The sequence below is a fragment of the Diadema antillarum genome, unplaced genomic scaffold (genome assembly GCF_040938485.1).
Source record: "Diadema antillarum isolate AM-2024a unplaced genomic scaffold, OU_Dant_1.0 scf00000149, whole genome shotgun sequence".
Taxonomy (NCBI): Eukaryota; Metazoa; Echinodermata; class Echinoidea; order Diadematoida; family Diadematidae; genus Diadema; species Diadema antillarum.
In genome coordinates this window covers 331,118-344,785 of record NW_027271038.1, presented here as the reverse complement: position 1 = coordinate 344,785, position 13,668 = coordinate 331,118, and the positions used below count along the sequence as shown (strand labels likewise).

The 13,668-nt window shown below is 39.6% G+C and overlaps 1 protein-coding gene across 4 annotated transcripts in view; it reads right to left on the bottom strand.

The window, feature by feature from the left end:
* Positions 1-11,202: 11,202 nt before the first annotated feature.
* Positions 11,203-13,668, bottom strand: part of LOC139721757 (uncharacterized) — a 116,641-nt gene continuing 114,175 nt past the window's right edge. For all 4 annotated transcript variants that reach the window (XM_071633080.1, XM_071633079.1, XM_071633077.1 and 1 more), the window contains one exon: positions 11,203-13,230. In XM_071633080.1, coding sequence (XP_071489181.1) covers positions 12,276-13,230 — 955 coding nt within the window. In that variant the 3' untranslated portion in view covers positions 11,203-12,275. The remainder of the gene's footprint in view (positions 13,231-13,668) is intronic.

The following is a 13,668-nucleotide window of genomic DNA, read 5'->3' as shown; positions in this document are numbered from 1 at the left end:
AGCCAAACACCTGTCAGACATCCTACAGCCACTCGTTGGTAACACAGAACACCACATTCACTATTCCAAACACTTCATTGACATTCTCTCTCACACCACTGTCAATTCTACAGACACCCTAGTCAGTTTTGATGTAGAATCACTCTTCACCAGTGTTCCTGTCAACGAAGCCTGCGACATCATCAAACAACGTCTCACCGATGATGCCTCTCTTTCTTTCAGAACACAACTCACACCACAACAGATACAAGACCTCCTCCTTACATGCCTCAATTCTACCTCCTGATGGAGGGACACACACTACAAACAGCAACAAGGCGCAGCCATATAACGCTTTCCAGACAATAATGCGGTCGTATTCTAGAAAAAAGAAAAGGAATTTTGTAGCAAAAATAAAGAAGTCCTAGTGCCGTAAAATCCGTAGTTTTGCTTCGTTCAGCTGACTCAATCGACTCACCACACCGTCTCAGCACTGTAGCTATAGCGAGAGCGCAGCATGATCCATGCACCGCACATATACATGTAGTACATCGCCTAGAAACACCACACGTTGTTCGATCGCGATCGCACGTGCTGGTATAACGCTTTCCAGACAATAATGCGGTCGTATTCTAGAAAAAAAAAAGGAATTTGTAGCAAAAATAAAGAAGTCCTAGTGCCGTAAAATCCGTAGTTTTGCTTCGTTCAGCGGACTCAATCGACTCACCACACCGTCTCAGCACTGTAGCTATAGCGAGAGCGCAGTATGATTCATGCACCGCGACCGCACATAGTACATCGCATAGAAACACCACACACTGTTCGATCGCTATCATCGCACGTGTTGTATGTCCCAGCTAGCAGCAGCAACATCGCGCTAGTTTTGCATGACAGTCGTTTTGTGATATTCTCATGCCCAAGTATATGCGAAACATACTACGGAAATCGTGAAAGTGAATGTCCCGTAAGTTTAGATGATCATATTTTATTCGTTTTTCTTTCTTTGTTTCTTTCTTGTGTTTTCCGGCTTTCCCACACAGACGGAAATAATATCACGAAGCCGGAAATTGGACACCAAAATATGAAAAAGCCGGAATTCCGGCTATTGCCGGAAAACTGGCATCCCTGTAATCCGGATTCCAATCTCCGGCCACGTCCTACTAACAGCCAAGTTAGCCCTCACAGATATACTCCACCATCAACACACTCCGAGAACAATAGCACACTTCAATGACCGCAACACTCCACCTCGCACGCCAACAGGTGACGCCCAGCCTGCCCCAACCGACTACTTCCATCAAGGTCCGCATTCTCCATATATAGCCCGCCTCTTCTCAGAAACACGAACAACAACAACAAAAACAATCACACTTCACTTCTGACGAAGGACAGTCAACCTGCCCGAAACGTCAAGTTCCTCGGTTCTCCTAGTTATTCTTATAACTAGATATCTCTTACTCTACCTTCACTAACACCTTTTACTCAGTTTTTCTTTCTCTTTCCTCTCTCTCCTACAGTGTTATCTGTTTCTATGCTACTTATCTTTTCTTTTCTGTTCTCTTCTTTCCTTTCTTCTTCTTCTTTTATTTCATTTCTTGCTTCCACACAACCCAACGGTCCTTTTCAGGACCACTGTATTAATTTACAGTTTTCTTCACAGGTTATTTCTCTTTGCCTTCTCCCATCAGGACTACATCTTAACCTCGTTTTAATCTCTCATTTGCATTTCTCCAACAGGAACCTTTTCAGGATTTAACTGTCAGTAATTTTCCTCTCCACATTTATTGTATCCCCAGAACAGAGTTAGGAGGATACTATGGATTTGGTCTCGTTGCGCCACCGCCACCGCGTCCGCCGCCACCGCGTCCGCCGCAGAGATTTTCTTGTGAGCGCTCTACTGGCTGCTGTTCTTCTTGGATCATCTTCAAATTTGGCATATCTATGCAATGCCTCGAGGTTTTTTTTTGAAATTTGGTGTGACATGTAATAGCAAATAAAGATTCTCCAGAGAGAGTTTTGGGTCATGAGGTCAAAGGTCAGAGGTCAAGTTAAAATGTTAAAATTTCACTTTTTTCTCCATAACTTGGAAATGGTTCAAGGTATCTTCATGGAACCTCGTACATATGCATGTATTGACTAGCAGTGATTATCTAGGGAATGTAGGGACCATGGTCAAAGGTCAAGGTCAAGGTCAACTCCTCAAAATTTCACTTTTCCCCCATATATACTTGCCAGATATTTCTTGAAACTTGAGATTTCGTATTACCTTATAGAGATTCTCTGAGAAGTTTCTTAAGGTCAAGTGAAACGGCTAAATTTAATTTCATTTTTCCATATCTTGAAAGTGACTTGAGGTATCATCATGAAACTTACATTACACAGGGATGTCGTTAACAGCCGGTAACCTGTAAAATTTACCGCCTGTTCACTTGTTTCTTACCGGCTGTAATTCCTATAGTTCCTAGTTTAGATCTAGAGCTGGATACTAATCTGAAATTTCCTCGATTTTGGACCGCGCATAATCGGCCAATGTCGACGAAATCCCTTGCGATCGTCATCAAGACTTCTATATCTACGCGATCACATAGCTATTTGTTACGAAAAATCGAAGGGAATACGAAAATACAAAAACGTCTTTACAAAGTACGAATTCACAGTGGGAAAAAATAATGGGTAAAAAAATGGCAAACGCACATCGCATTATGTGCCATGTTATTTGTACTCGGATGGGATATCGATGCAACGTGTACGCACCGTATGTGGAAAGCGCTGAATAGAAAAGTGTGCGCATACGCAAACCGCTGCTTGCGTACAGTGTACACCGAACGGAACTTCGCGCGCGTGAATCCCTGCCACCTACGGACCCATTTTTCCGATCAAAATGAATTAATTTCCTTTGTTTTGTATCGTTTCTTGACTTGATCCCAAAGATCTCGTCGCAATACCGAGTTTCCAGTGTGTATTTATTTTCGCGTAGCTTTCGGCGCTGCAAACTTCTGCTAAGGCCTACTATTAAACTTATCGTTTTATTTCTGTCTCGCATGTACTGTATATGCATTTTCGTAACGGCGATTTCTCCGCTGTGCTGCAATACTACAACGTATTTCGAATCAGAGCGAGTTTGATCCCAGCCGCTTCAGTGTGCTGTGTGTTGTCTTTTGTAATGTTTGTGTTGATGTCGGGAGGTGTTCATACTTTGTATTTGTGATTTATTTTCCTAGGTGTTATCTCGAGTGATGATGGTGATCGTGTTTCTTAACCCTATTTCTGTCACATACGATGTAGCCAGACTGCTCAGACATTTTGCAGTGCACAGACACAAGATTGTTGATGGCCATTTCTGATTATTAGGTGATACGCTATCAGCGTATCACCTATTGTGATTGTCAAAATCTCTCTTTATTTTTTTTTATTCTTCTTTCTTTCTGGACAATTTTGTGTCGTCAATATCTCAAGAATGACATTATACAAATGATGCACAGGATAGAGTGTGTTAGTGTACCCGAGAGTGAGCTACACCTCCACTAACGCCAAGAAATAATCCTGTGCATCATTTGTTTTATAAAATGGGTCGAAAATTCGAAAACTAACAGCATTTGTCAGCGTTTTTCACGTACCTTTGTGGGTCAAGACGTCCGAGGATGTTCGTCCCAAACATTTACGCACGTCGCACTCGGAAATCCCGCACATGTAAGTACTGTACGTATAAGCGTATACGTACGCCACATGATTGTTGTGCACAAGAAAGGCCGGCTGGCAGCCCGAACGAGAAGTTGTTTACAGGATTGACAGCGCGTATGGTAGCGCGCGACGCACTTGTAACAACTGATTAAGTGCGCACTGCTAGTGTAAACATTGTGACGTCAGTGACTTTACGCTTTTTTGCAAGGCCGTGCATGATAGTAAAAATTAATGCACGCACACGTGACTCATTTCAGCGCTTCCAATTGGCTACATTCTTGAACCCATTTTATAATACGAAATAACATGACATTTTCAGTCAACATGTCTCATGACAAAATCTAGCCACAATAAGGTTTTCATGACAGTAACATATCTATGACGTCATCTAGGTGCCATTTTGTGATTTTCGGACCTTGTCACATGTTCGATCATAACTTCATAACTAGATGTCATTTCTGTATCATTTTCGGTGGACATGAAGTTCAGGTCACGCTCTATCTTACTTTTTAACGCTAGTTACACAGGTCATAATTACGCGTGCGTAAGCGCGCGTCAAAATTTTAAAAGGCTCAAAACGACTTCCCAATGGGAAATCTCGAAGTTTCAGACAATTTTAAGCGTTTCAAACATTTTCTCGCGTGCGTGTCCGTCCGCGCAATTTCGCGCGCAGAGCCCGTAAGCAACATGAAAATGCAATTTTTTTGACTGATTTGGATTTCTGATACTTTGAGTAACAATATCCATTGATTTCCGATCGATTTTGACCTATAACAAAGGAATGCACTGGCGTAAAAGTTGAAATTCCGCGCGCGCGTCTTTCTGCAAATATAGTGAAAAAACATGTTTTTGTTTATGTCGCCATAGCTCTTTAAAACGTCTGGTGACCCTATATTTCTATTGCATATTACAAAAGCATATGAATTGGAAATAACGTTTCAAGTACCAATATTGCCAGGAAAACTCATGACGTCATCATATCATCATCTGAAATCAAAAAAGTGGAATTAATTTTTTTGAGGTACTGTTTCTGACATTCATTTACTCGAATCTCTGTTGTTTAAGCTCAATATTATCCCAAATTCAGATATGTTGTACTTTGAACATTTGCCTTTTAAGTCCATGTCATGCTTTTGATATTTGATGACGTCATCATACCTTAAATTGTGATTAAAGGTAAAGACGCAAAATTGGACAAGTTCACGTGTATTGTCTATGGGAGGTGATTTTTTTTAAAACCATGCATTGACTTAACGTTTAAGCACCTTTATCTCAGCTGATTTTGCTTCATTTCCTCTGAAACTTTAGTATGTTGTAGCTGAGACAATAAGCTGCAGTAATCATGCATTTTATTCTTTGAAATCTTCTCATCAGATTGACAATTTTGCAGTTTAAAACTGAAACTGAAAATGGAATGTGGACAAAACGATTCCTCATGTATCTTTCACACACATAAGTTTACGTTCCCCATATTTTCTTGTCGAGATGTATGGCCGAGTGGATAAAGGCGACGTCTCAGAGACTTGAGGTTGCAGGTTCGAACCCCACAAGATCACGAAACAAAATACTTAGCTATTTTACTTTTTTTTTCTTCAATTTTGTATTACATATTCGTCCATGTAGAAATCACGTTCGTATATAAACGCACCTATACACACATACAGACACACACACACGCCATATCCCTCTTTTTTGTGTGTTGGAGACCACATTGCTTCGACTGCAGCAAAATTTTGCAGGTTGACTTTGTCAAACCGTTCATAGTATGTAATGACGACGACTGAGGTGTTGTACTTTGAACAATTGTCTTTCAAGACGATGTCATTGTTTTGTAATTTGATGACGTCATTACACTGAAAATTGTGATTAAAGGCAAGGTATCAAAACCAGCCGATTATAGGTTTTATGTCTGCGGGACGTATTTTTCCCAAGTTGCCAGAAATGGCATAGCGACCTCAGTCGTTACAAGGCCGCTTTTCCATCTAGCAATGCAATAGATGTTCACACGGCCACGTTAGTTGAGTGGGCATGGACTTTCCCCCTGTTATATCTATACATTGTTGTTTTTTTTTTTGTCTTACCATTTCCGTGGATGACCCGTGGCCGAGTGGTTACAGAAACGGTTTCGCATGCACGCTCAATATAACTTCAAGGTGCCTATATCACATTCTTTTCTTGTCGATCACAGATGACTGTCATCTGATGACCACAAGCATATCACCTAACTCGTCCTCAATGTGACGAGTTTTCATGTCTCGTTATTATTGACATTAATGTGTCATGTTATACATCATTTAAAAGCTTATGGTCTAAACTATCATATTACATAATAATCCGAGTGAGGGCGCCCTTAAATTTTAAGTAGGACGCCCTCTTATGTCACACAATTATCATTGCAGACTTACTTCTACATGTTACCACCTCATTCTTCCACACAACATGCTCTTGCATCACAAAAACTGTTAACCCTAAAAAGACTGGGGGGGGGGGGGGCTAAAAAGCCCCCCCTCGACATTTCGCGCGATTACTCAGCAACACGCAATGCTCTCGCCACGATGCTCTATGACTTTTTTCTTTCGAGTTTCCCGCACATTTTGACACCAAATTTGTGACGCCCGGGGGTACGGTTCTGAAGTTACATAACTTTTTGTACATGCACGTGAGACCGAAAATGGCTCAAAAATGTGATTTTGTGTACAAAGTCAATACAAATTGAGTTTTATCACATGGTTCATATAAATATGCTTATTTTTACTCTCAATGGCTAAAATCAATTTGTTTTAGTAGTATTATGCTTCAAAAAGGGTCTGCCACAAATTTTGCTGAAAAAAACAACAAAAACAAAAGGTCAAAAAAACAAAGAAATACATAAGAAATTCATAAAACAATAAAATAAATAAGAAATTAATTTTGATACCGAATTTTTTTTCAAGTACATTTGCTAAGAATGCTACAAAGAATATCTAGACCAAAAATGAGCACTTATGGAGCTTTATTTACTGATTTAGATAAATAAATTAGCATAATTAATCAAAATAAAATAAAAGAAGACTATTTTGGAAAATTGAAATACACGATCTTGTAGATTACATCGCACACTACCATTGTGCAAATTTCCGCGGCGATCGCGCGATCCACGGCAGAGATCTTAAGGGGGGGCCCTTTAGGCCCCCCCAGTCTTTCGAGCTACCAAAATAGCCCAGTCTTTTTAGGGTTAAGCAAAGAAAGACAGGATGGAAATAACCTGATACCCTTGTATTTATGTAGAAAGCATGTTTATTGGCAAAACTGTATTAACAAACTACATACAGAATTACTCTGAGGTCATACTTCTTGTGTGTTGTATGGAAAAGTCTTCTATATTAGTCGTGTTTTCTTAGCAAAACTGAAACATGCAGCAGTACATTGATTTTGTATATCAGAATTATGGCCATGTCTATGCATGAATAATTTTAGGCCACAGAGGACGATTGTTAGATGGACAATTTGTGTAGCCTTTTACGGCAGAAGACATCTTACAGAGCATTTAAACGCAATTTTACACACTTGTAAGCAGTTTTACATTGGAGCATGTATCATAAACTGTTACTTCCAAGATATTGAAATTGCTCGTGTGGTTGACATGTGGCACACCTGGTTCTCATGAACAAGGGGTGAAGACATTATCAGTCATTAGTGAGAATGATAATGTGTATTCATTTCATGACACTTCACTTTTAGCTCTTCTTTGCGTGTTACACATTGTAGGTGGACTGGCAATAGTGCAATTTCACAAAGGAAAAGTACAATAGGTCAACTAAGATTACAAGGTATTATGAATATTAGTGTTTACAACAGAGTGATTTGTACACTTTTAGTATCAAAAACAAGAATGATGTGAACCATGGTATTATTCATGTACATTCCGACCTCTCCTATCTGGCCTCCCTTTATCTGGATCTCTCTATTACCCGGATGTGATCGCAGAGTGATTTTTTTTTTTTCCAATCTAATAATTCTGGGGGAAAAGGGGATTTCAAACTCAAACAAAACTAGACTTGGAATTTGTCAACACTGACAAATTAGGTGATCCGATCTATTTGGAAATCAATGATTTGAGTCCTGATCCCAATAGGCATGACCATACAGGTTTCATCTGTGTTTAGGGGACATTGGCCGTGTGATGTTTGGATGCTCATTTAGAAAAGGGAGTCAGACCTGTCATCTTTGGTACTGAATTCCGTATACACTAACGAAGATACAGAATAAAGTATATTTGACCTTTGACCCCACTTTGCACAGCCAAGATGGCATCTGAGCAGAAAGTGTTTATTTTGTGAAATGATTCTTGTAACATGGTCTTTGTGTTTGCAAAATGTGGGAAAGATAGGACATGTATTCACCAAGATACAGGATGAAACATGTATGACCTTTGACCCTAATTAACATACTCAAGATGGTGTCCAATCAAGTAGTCGTTATTTTATGAAATAATGTATGTGACATGAACTAAACATGTGCAAAATATGAAGGTGATAGACCCTGTTTTTCTTGAGTTATTGCAAAAAAAGTTGCAGAAAGAAAGAAATATCGCAATACATCGAAAATAAGCTTTAATTTCAACCAAGTATTTTGATGTGATCCCGACATCGTATGAAAAAACGAAGGGCACACTGACGATAGCCAAAAGTCTCAGCTACAACATATTAAAATTTGGGAGAAATTCACCGAAGCATAAGTGAGCCAGTGCTCGAAAAAAATAATCATGTCAATTTTCATTTCCAGAAACACTGCACTCCCATAGAGATAACACGTAAACTGGTCAAATTTGTCAAGGTTACTTTCAATCCATTTTTACGAGGTGATGCCGTCATCCCATCAAAATTTTGTTTGCACACTATTAAAAGAACATTTAATAAGCTACAACATACCGAAATCTGGGTTAAAAATCGGCTAAGGATAAGTGAGATACGGTCGAATAAACTTGAAATTTGATGACGTCATTTTGAAAATTTACTTTTTTTATTTTGTTAAGAAATTTGATATCTTTTAATCATTTTTTCAGCATTGCCAACCCATGAAATGACATGTACAACTCATCAGCTTTAAGAATATGTAAAGAAAATGGGGGGTCACCGTCCATCCTAATGAGTAAAATCGAATTTAAAATTGGTGTTTTTTTGGCATAGTTGCACTGTATATCGCCATTGACGCGCGCGGGGAATTTCAACTTTGACGGGCTCGTATGATGTCATATCGAGTCAGATTGACTTGAAACTTGGTAGAATTGTTCTCTGACATTTCAGACATCCGATCCATGTGAAAAAATGGGAAATTTCCATTACATACAAGATGTGCGTGCGTATATGCGCGCGTGCGTACGAGTCCGTCGATTTTTTAATGAAATGCTCCAAATGACCTAAAACGTGTGCAAAACAATTTTGAGCTTGATTGGAGAATGTTAAAATTTCAACGCACGCATACGCCCTCGTTTATTGAAACATGATCAAATTTTAGGACATGAATCAACAGACCTTGACTTGAACTATGTGATATGTAAAGTTCATTGAAAAATTCCATTCCATTAATATGATACGAATGCAAACGTGATTTCACATGACGTCATAGTGACGTCACGGTTGACTGATCACAATGATACATTAGATCTGTCACGCCTAGAACATGATACATGGTATGAGTTTGAAAGTAATAGGCGAAGAACTTTTTGAGTTAACCGCTGCACAACATTTGAGGAGAAAGAAATAAATGAAGAATCAGTACAGATACAGAAGGTGATCCGAGAGGATACTCGGATCACCTAATTCCTATGCAAACTCACTTGAATTACATATTATTCACAACATAATTAACATACATTCACATCTAATTTTCGTCTATAGAAATAACATGCATTCAGACATTCACTACCCCCAAATCAACGCAAGAACATCTAAGAAGGACAACTTTTCATTAAATCAGGGCATGGTACAGGTGATTGTTCATTGAGCAAATGATGACATAAATGGTATCCCGGGTTACCAAATAAGAATCAGCCATTTTGTTGAATTATTTTTTTTTTTTAAAAAGGTTGTGCCCAGGGTTGTCAAAAAGTGGAAATTATTTTGGTGCCTGAGCTAGCGCGTGCTAGCCACTGCACTGCACTGCACAGAAGCACACGCTATTGGTAGCACAGCATGCCATGTACGCATAGTATAACATGCAGTGGCATGAGAATGACTAAGTACACGGGCACACAGTGCATGCATTTCTTTCTGGCTGTCTTCAAGTGGACGCGAGGTGGCGCTACACAACACAGTAACCCGGGGTACTACGGTACCCCGGGGTAACGCATGATGCATCAAATGTTCAGAGAATTCTGAACGCAGACCAGCTGACAAGGATGTGACATGTTCATGCAAAATTAATACATATATATGTATGTACCATTGGATAGGCAAATGTGTGTATTGAACACATCCGGCCAAATCATCTGGAACACATCTGCCCAAATCCCTTATCCGGATGAGCGCCGGTCCTGACATGTCTGGATAGGAGAGGTTGGACTGAATTCCATAGCAGTATTTCTCATGTTGTAGTGCAAAAATTAGATTTGTTCTTCACTCTATACTCCAAATGGAGAATATCATTGCAATTTATTCAAGGCATGCTTTTCCTATACATGGTTCACACAAACTTCATGAGTGCCCCCCCCCCCAAAAAAAAAAGAGAGAAAGAAAAGATGTCAACTTATTTTTGTATGTTTTATTATTCCTTTTTTTTTGTTGCCGAAGAATTGCTCCTCAAATCCAGCACACATCATAATAGTAATCTCCACAGATGTTACATAACCAAATAGCAGTATGCTCAGATTTTCTGCCAGTTTAAGCTTTGTTTGTTTTTTTTTTAATAAAGATGAGAGTGTTTAGTATGTTACTTCATATGCAATAAATTGTATTTCTTTTTAATGTGAACTGAGTGAAATTCTAAAAGCTTTTTTACTGTCCATTATTGCCTGAAAATTTGGTTGAAATATTGGGTCGTGATCAGGTAGTGCTGCTTTATCCATGTCTCATGGATACTCTCCTCTGGCTACTTCTGTTTTGTTGATGCTGTTGTTTTTATTGTCTCACTTGTGGGGTGGTATGATGAGAAAGGAAGGCAACCTTACCTTTTTTTTTAAACATATTTTGAGTTTAATGCAACACAAAACCATGTGATCAAATGTATTGGTGAACATGATGAGGACAGGATGGAAGCATGTTTTGATGATGAAACTCACTTTTTATCCCAATCCTTAGGCCAAGTGTTTTAACGTGCTCAACACTGTGACTCTACACATTGCTACAACTTCATCTATTCAATAACAGAGATAAGTTCCATTGTTTCAACAAAATATTTTCATACTAAAGAAAATTACTGTTTTTCGCATGTACAACTTCATGAATACACGATGCACAATATACAATGATTATGATATCTTCAATTTTCTAGATAGTTGGATCCCTTAACCCTAGAAGGGCCGGGGGGCGGAATCCGCCCCCCCCCCCCCCCCCCCCCCCCGACGTTTTGTGCTATAATTCTGTAATGCAAGAAGGCCTCTTCGTGAGGCTTCTTTACTTTGTTTGATCAGGTCTCACGCAACTTTTGAGACCAAATTTGTGACATCCTCGCATACTTTTGCGAAGCCACGCCCGTTTTTGTAACGGAATGTCGCCCCAAAACAGGCACAATTTTGTGATTTTGTGTACATTTCATATGGAAAACAGTGCTCTGTCATGAAAGTCATAAACACCTCATTATTTTTACAATTACTTTCATTGATTAGTTTTGTGCTAATTATGGTAGAAAAAGGGTCAGTGACAATATCGAATGAATAAACAAAGAAAAAACAAAAGTTGAAAAACAGAAATACATAAGAAATTCTGAAAACAATAAAATACATTAGAATTGAAATGAGTTTGGGAAGTTTTTGTGATGTAAAGTTGTTGAATATGCTAAAACAGACTTACAGATCAAAAATTAGACTCTCAATGCTTTTGATTAGGCTAAAATATGATCTTGAGCTTAATTTGCATAATTAATTAATTAAAATTAGAAATTGATTGTTTCAAAAAATCTTATAACACAATCTTGTAGATTATGATGCGGGTCTCACGCATGCAAAATTTAATCGCGATTACACTACCGATGGCCGAGATCTCTGGGGGGAGGGGCGGAATCCACCCCCCCACCCGGTCTGAGCTTAGACAAAAAAGCCCGGCCCCTTTAGGGTTAATCTGTTGAGGACGGACTGATTTTGCTACAACACGCATTTCCCGAAAACACCTGCCCGAGTATACATGGGGCTCATCCTCAACAGGTTAAATGTGGTCAACCAGCAGTAAGATAACTTCCCATTTCATAACTGTTTGCTTTCTAGTACTAATTCTCCGGTAAGGTTTCATCAAAAGATACTAGTAAATTAAAGAAGTATGAGATGCAAAGGAAGCTCAAGTAATGTAAGTCATACAAGTTGACGATCACATTATTTCTCCAGACTCTGGAATCATACATGAAGAGTTGTAACTGTAAAAGGAAGGTAATCACACTGCAATTGTGGCATTGGTGGCATCTTAGCAAGTGTCTCCTCAGTACTTCTAGGGTTGAATACTGTGATAGCTCTCATGGGATGCAGCCTGGTAGCACACTGGAGGAGAACTGGTGTATCTCTCAGTAGGCGCATGTGACTGCTGCAAACCTGACCCAGGGGCATCAATATCAGATCCCTCTGGAGCACTGTGAGCATCTTGGGCTTGAGCCTCACTGCCTGTGAAGTTCTTTGGGGAATGCACAGCAGCAGCCTCAGCCTGTGGATTACCATCAGCAGACTCGCCTCTCGACTTGCTTGCCTCAGGCTTTAGAGGGCCATTTATCGCACCCGCTGCAGGACATTGAGATGATGGGCTAGTCGGGTGTTCAGTGGGTGGAGGCACAACAACAGATGCAGATGCTGAAGCACCACTTGCTCCTGCCTCAGATGAAAGCATCCCACTCTCTTCGGCTTCCTCGTCATCTTCTTCGTCTTCATCAGCAATATCCTTGTGCCTTCCACTTTCATTGAGGACCTCCAATTTCTGGGACCAGTACTCTTTTTGAAGAGCAAGAATATCTTTCTCCAATTTCAGAAGCTGCATCTTGCTTTTATGTTCAGTTGTCATCATGGTTGTACGCTTCCTATGCTCCACTAGGTAAAGGTTAAGGATTTCCTGCTGGTTCTGCTCACTCAGACCAGTTATCACACAACCCGACTGAATATTTGCTGGTGGATCAATTTCTTCTTGGACAGACTTTTGCTTTCTGGCCTGTTTCTCTGCTTCTGCTTTCTTTGCCTGTGCTGCCAAAGCCCTTGCTGATGTACGTGTAGGTTGTGCTCCTTTTCCGCTCCTTCCAGAGGATGTTCTGCGACGTTTACGAGCACCAGAGCGTCTTGATGGTGCATAGTCCTCATCTTTGGCATCATCTGGCTGCTCAGTTTCACTCTCGCTGACAACTTCTCCTTCAAATGTCTCAAGCTCTTCGTATTCCATGAGGATGTCTTCAGTTGGAGGATTACTTTTAAGAGAAATAGGAATATGGAGACATTAAAAAAACATTGTCAGCAATCTTATATGAACATTACATCATGATGATTGTAACAGCTGACCCAATTATAACTTCATACTCTTGACTAAGAGAGGTTTTTTTCATTAAAAAAACTTCTTTACACAGATGTCCATGGGCTGCTACACAAGAAGTACTCACAAGTAGAACTATACAGTCACAAAACATGAAGTCCCATTTATTTGCATGTACGGAAGAGTCATAAACTCATGTCAAATAGAGAGTATCTTAGAAATAAACATATGAGATACTAAGAAACCACTTTATGCAATGTTAGAGAGCATACATTTCTAGAGGAATTCAAAGTTTATTTGTAGAAAATCGATTTTCACATGGCTGAGATATCCAAAAACAAAGTAAGGCAAAGTGATCCTAATAAAAGCTGGGTCC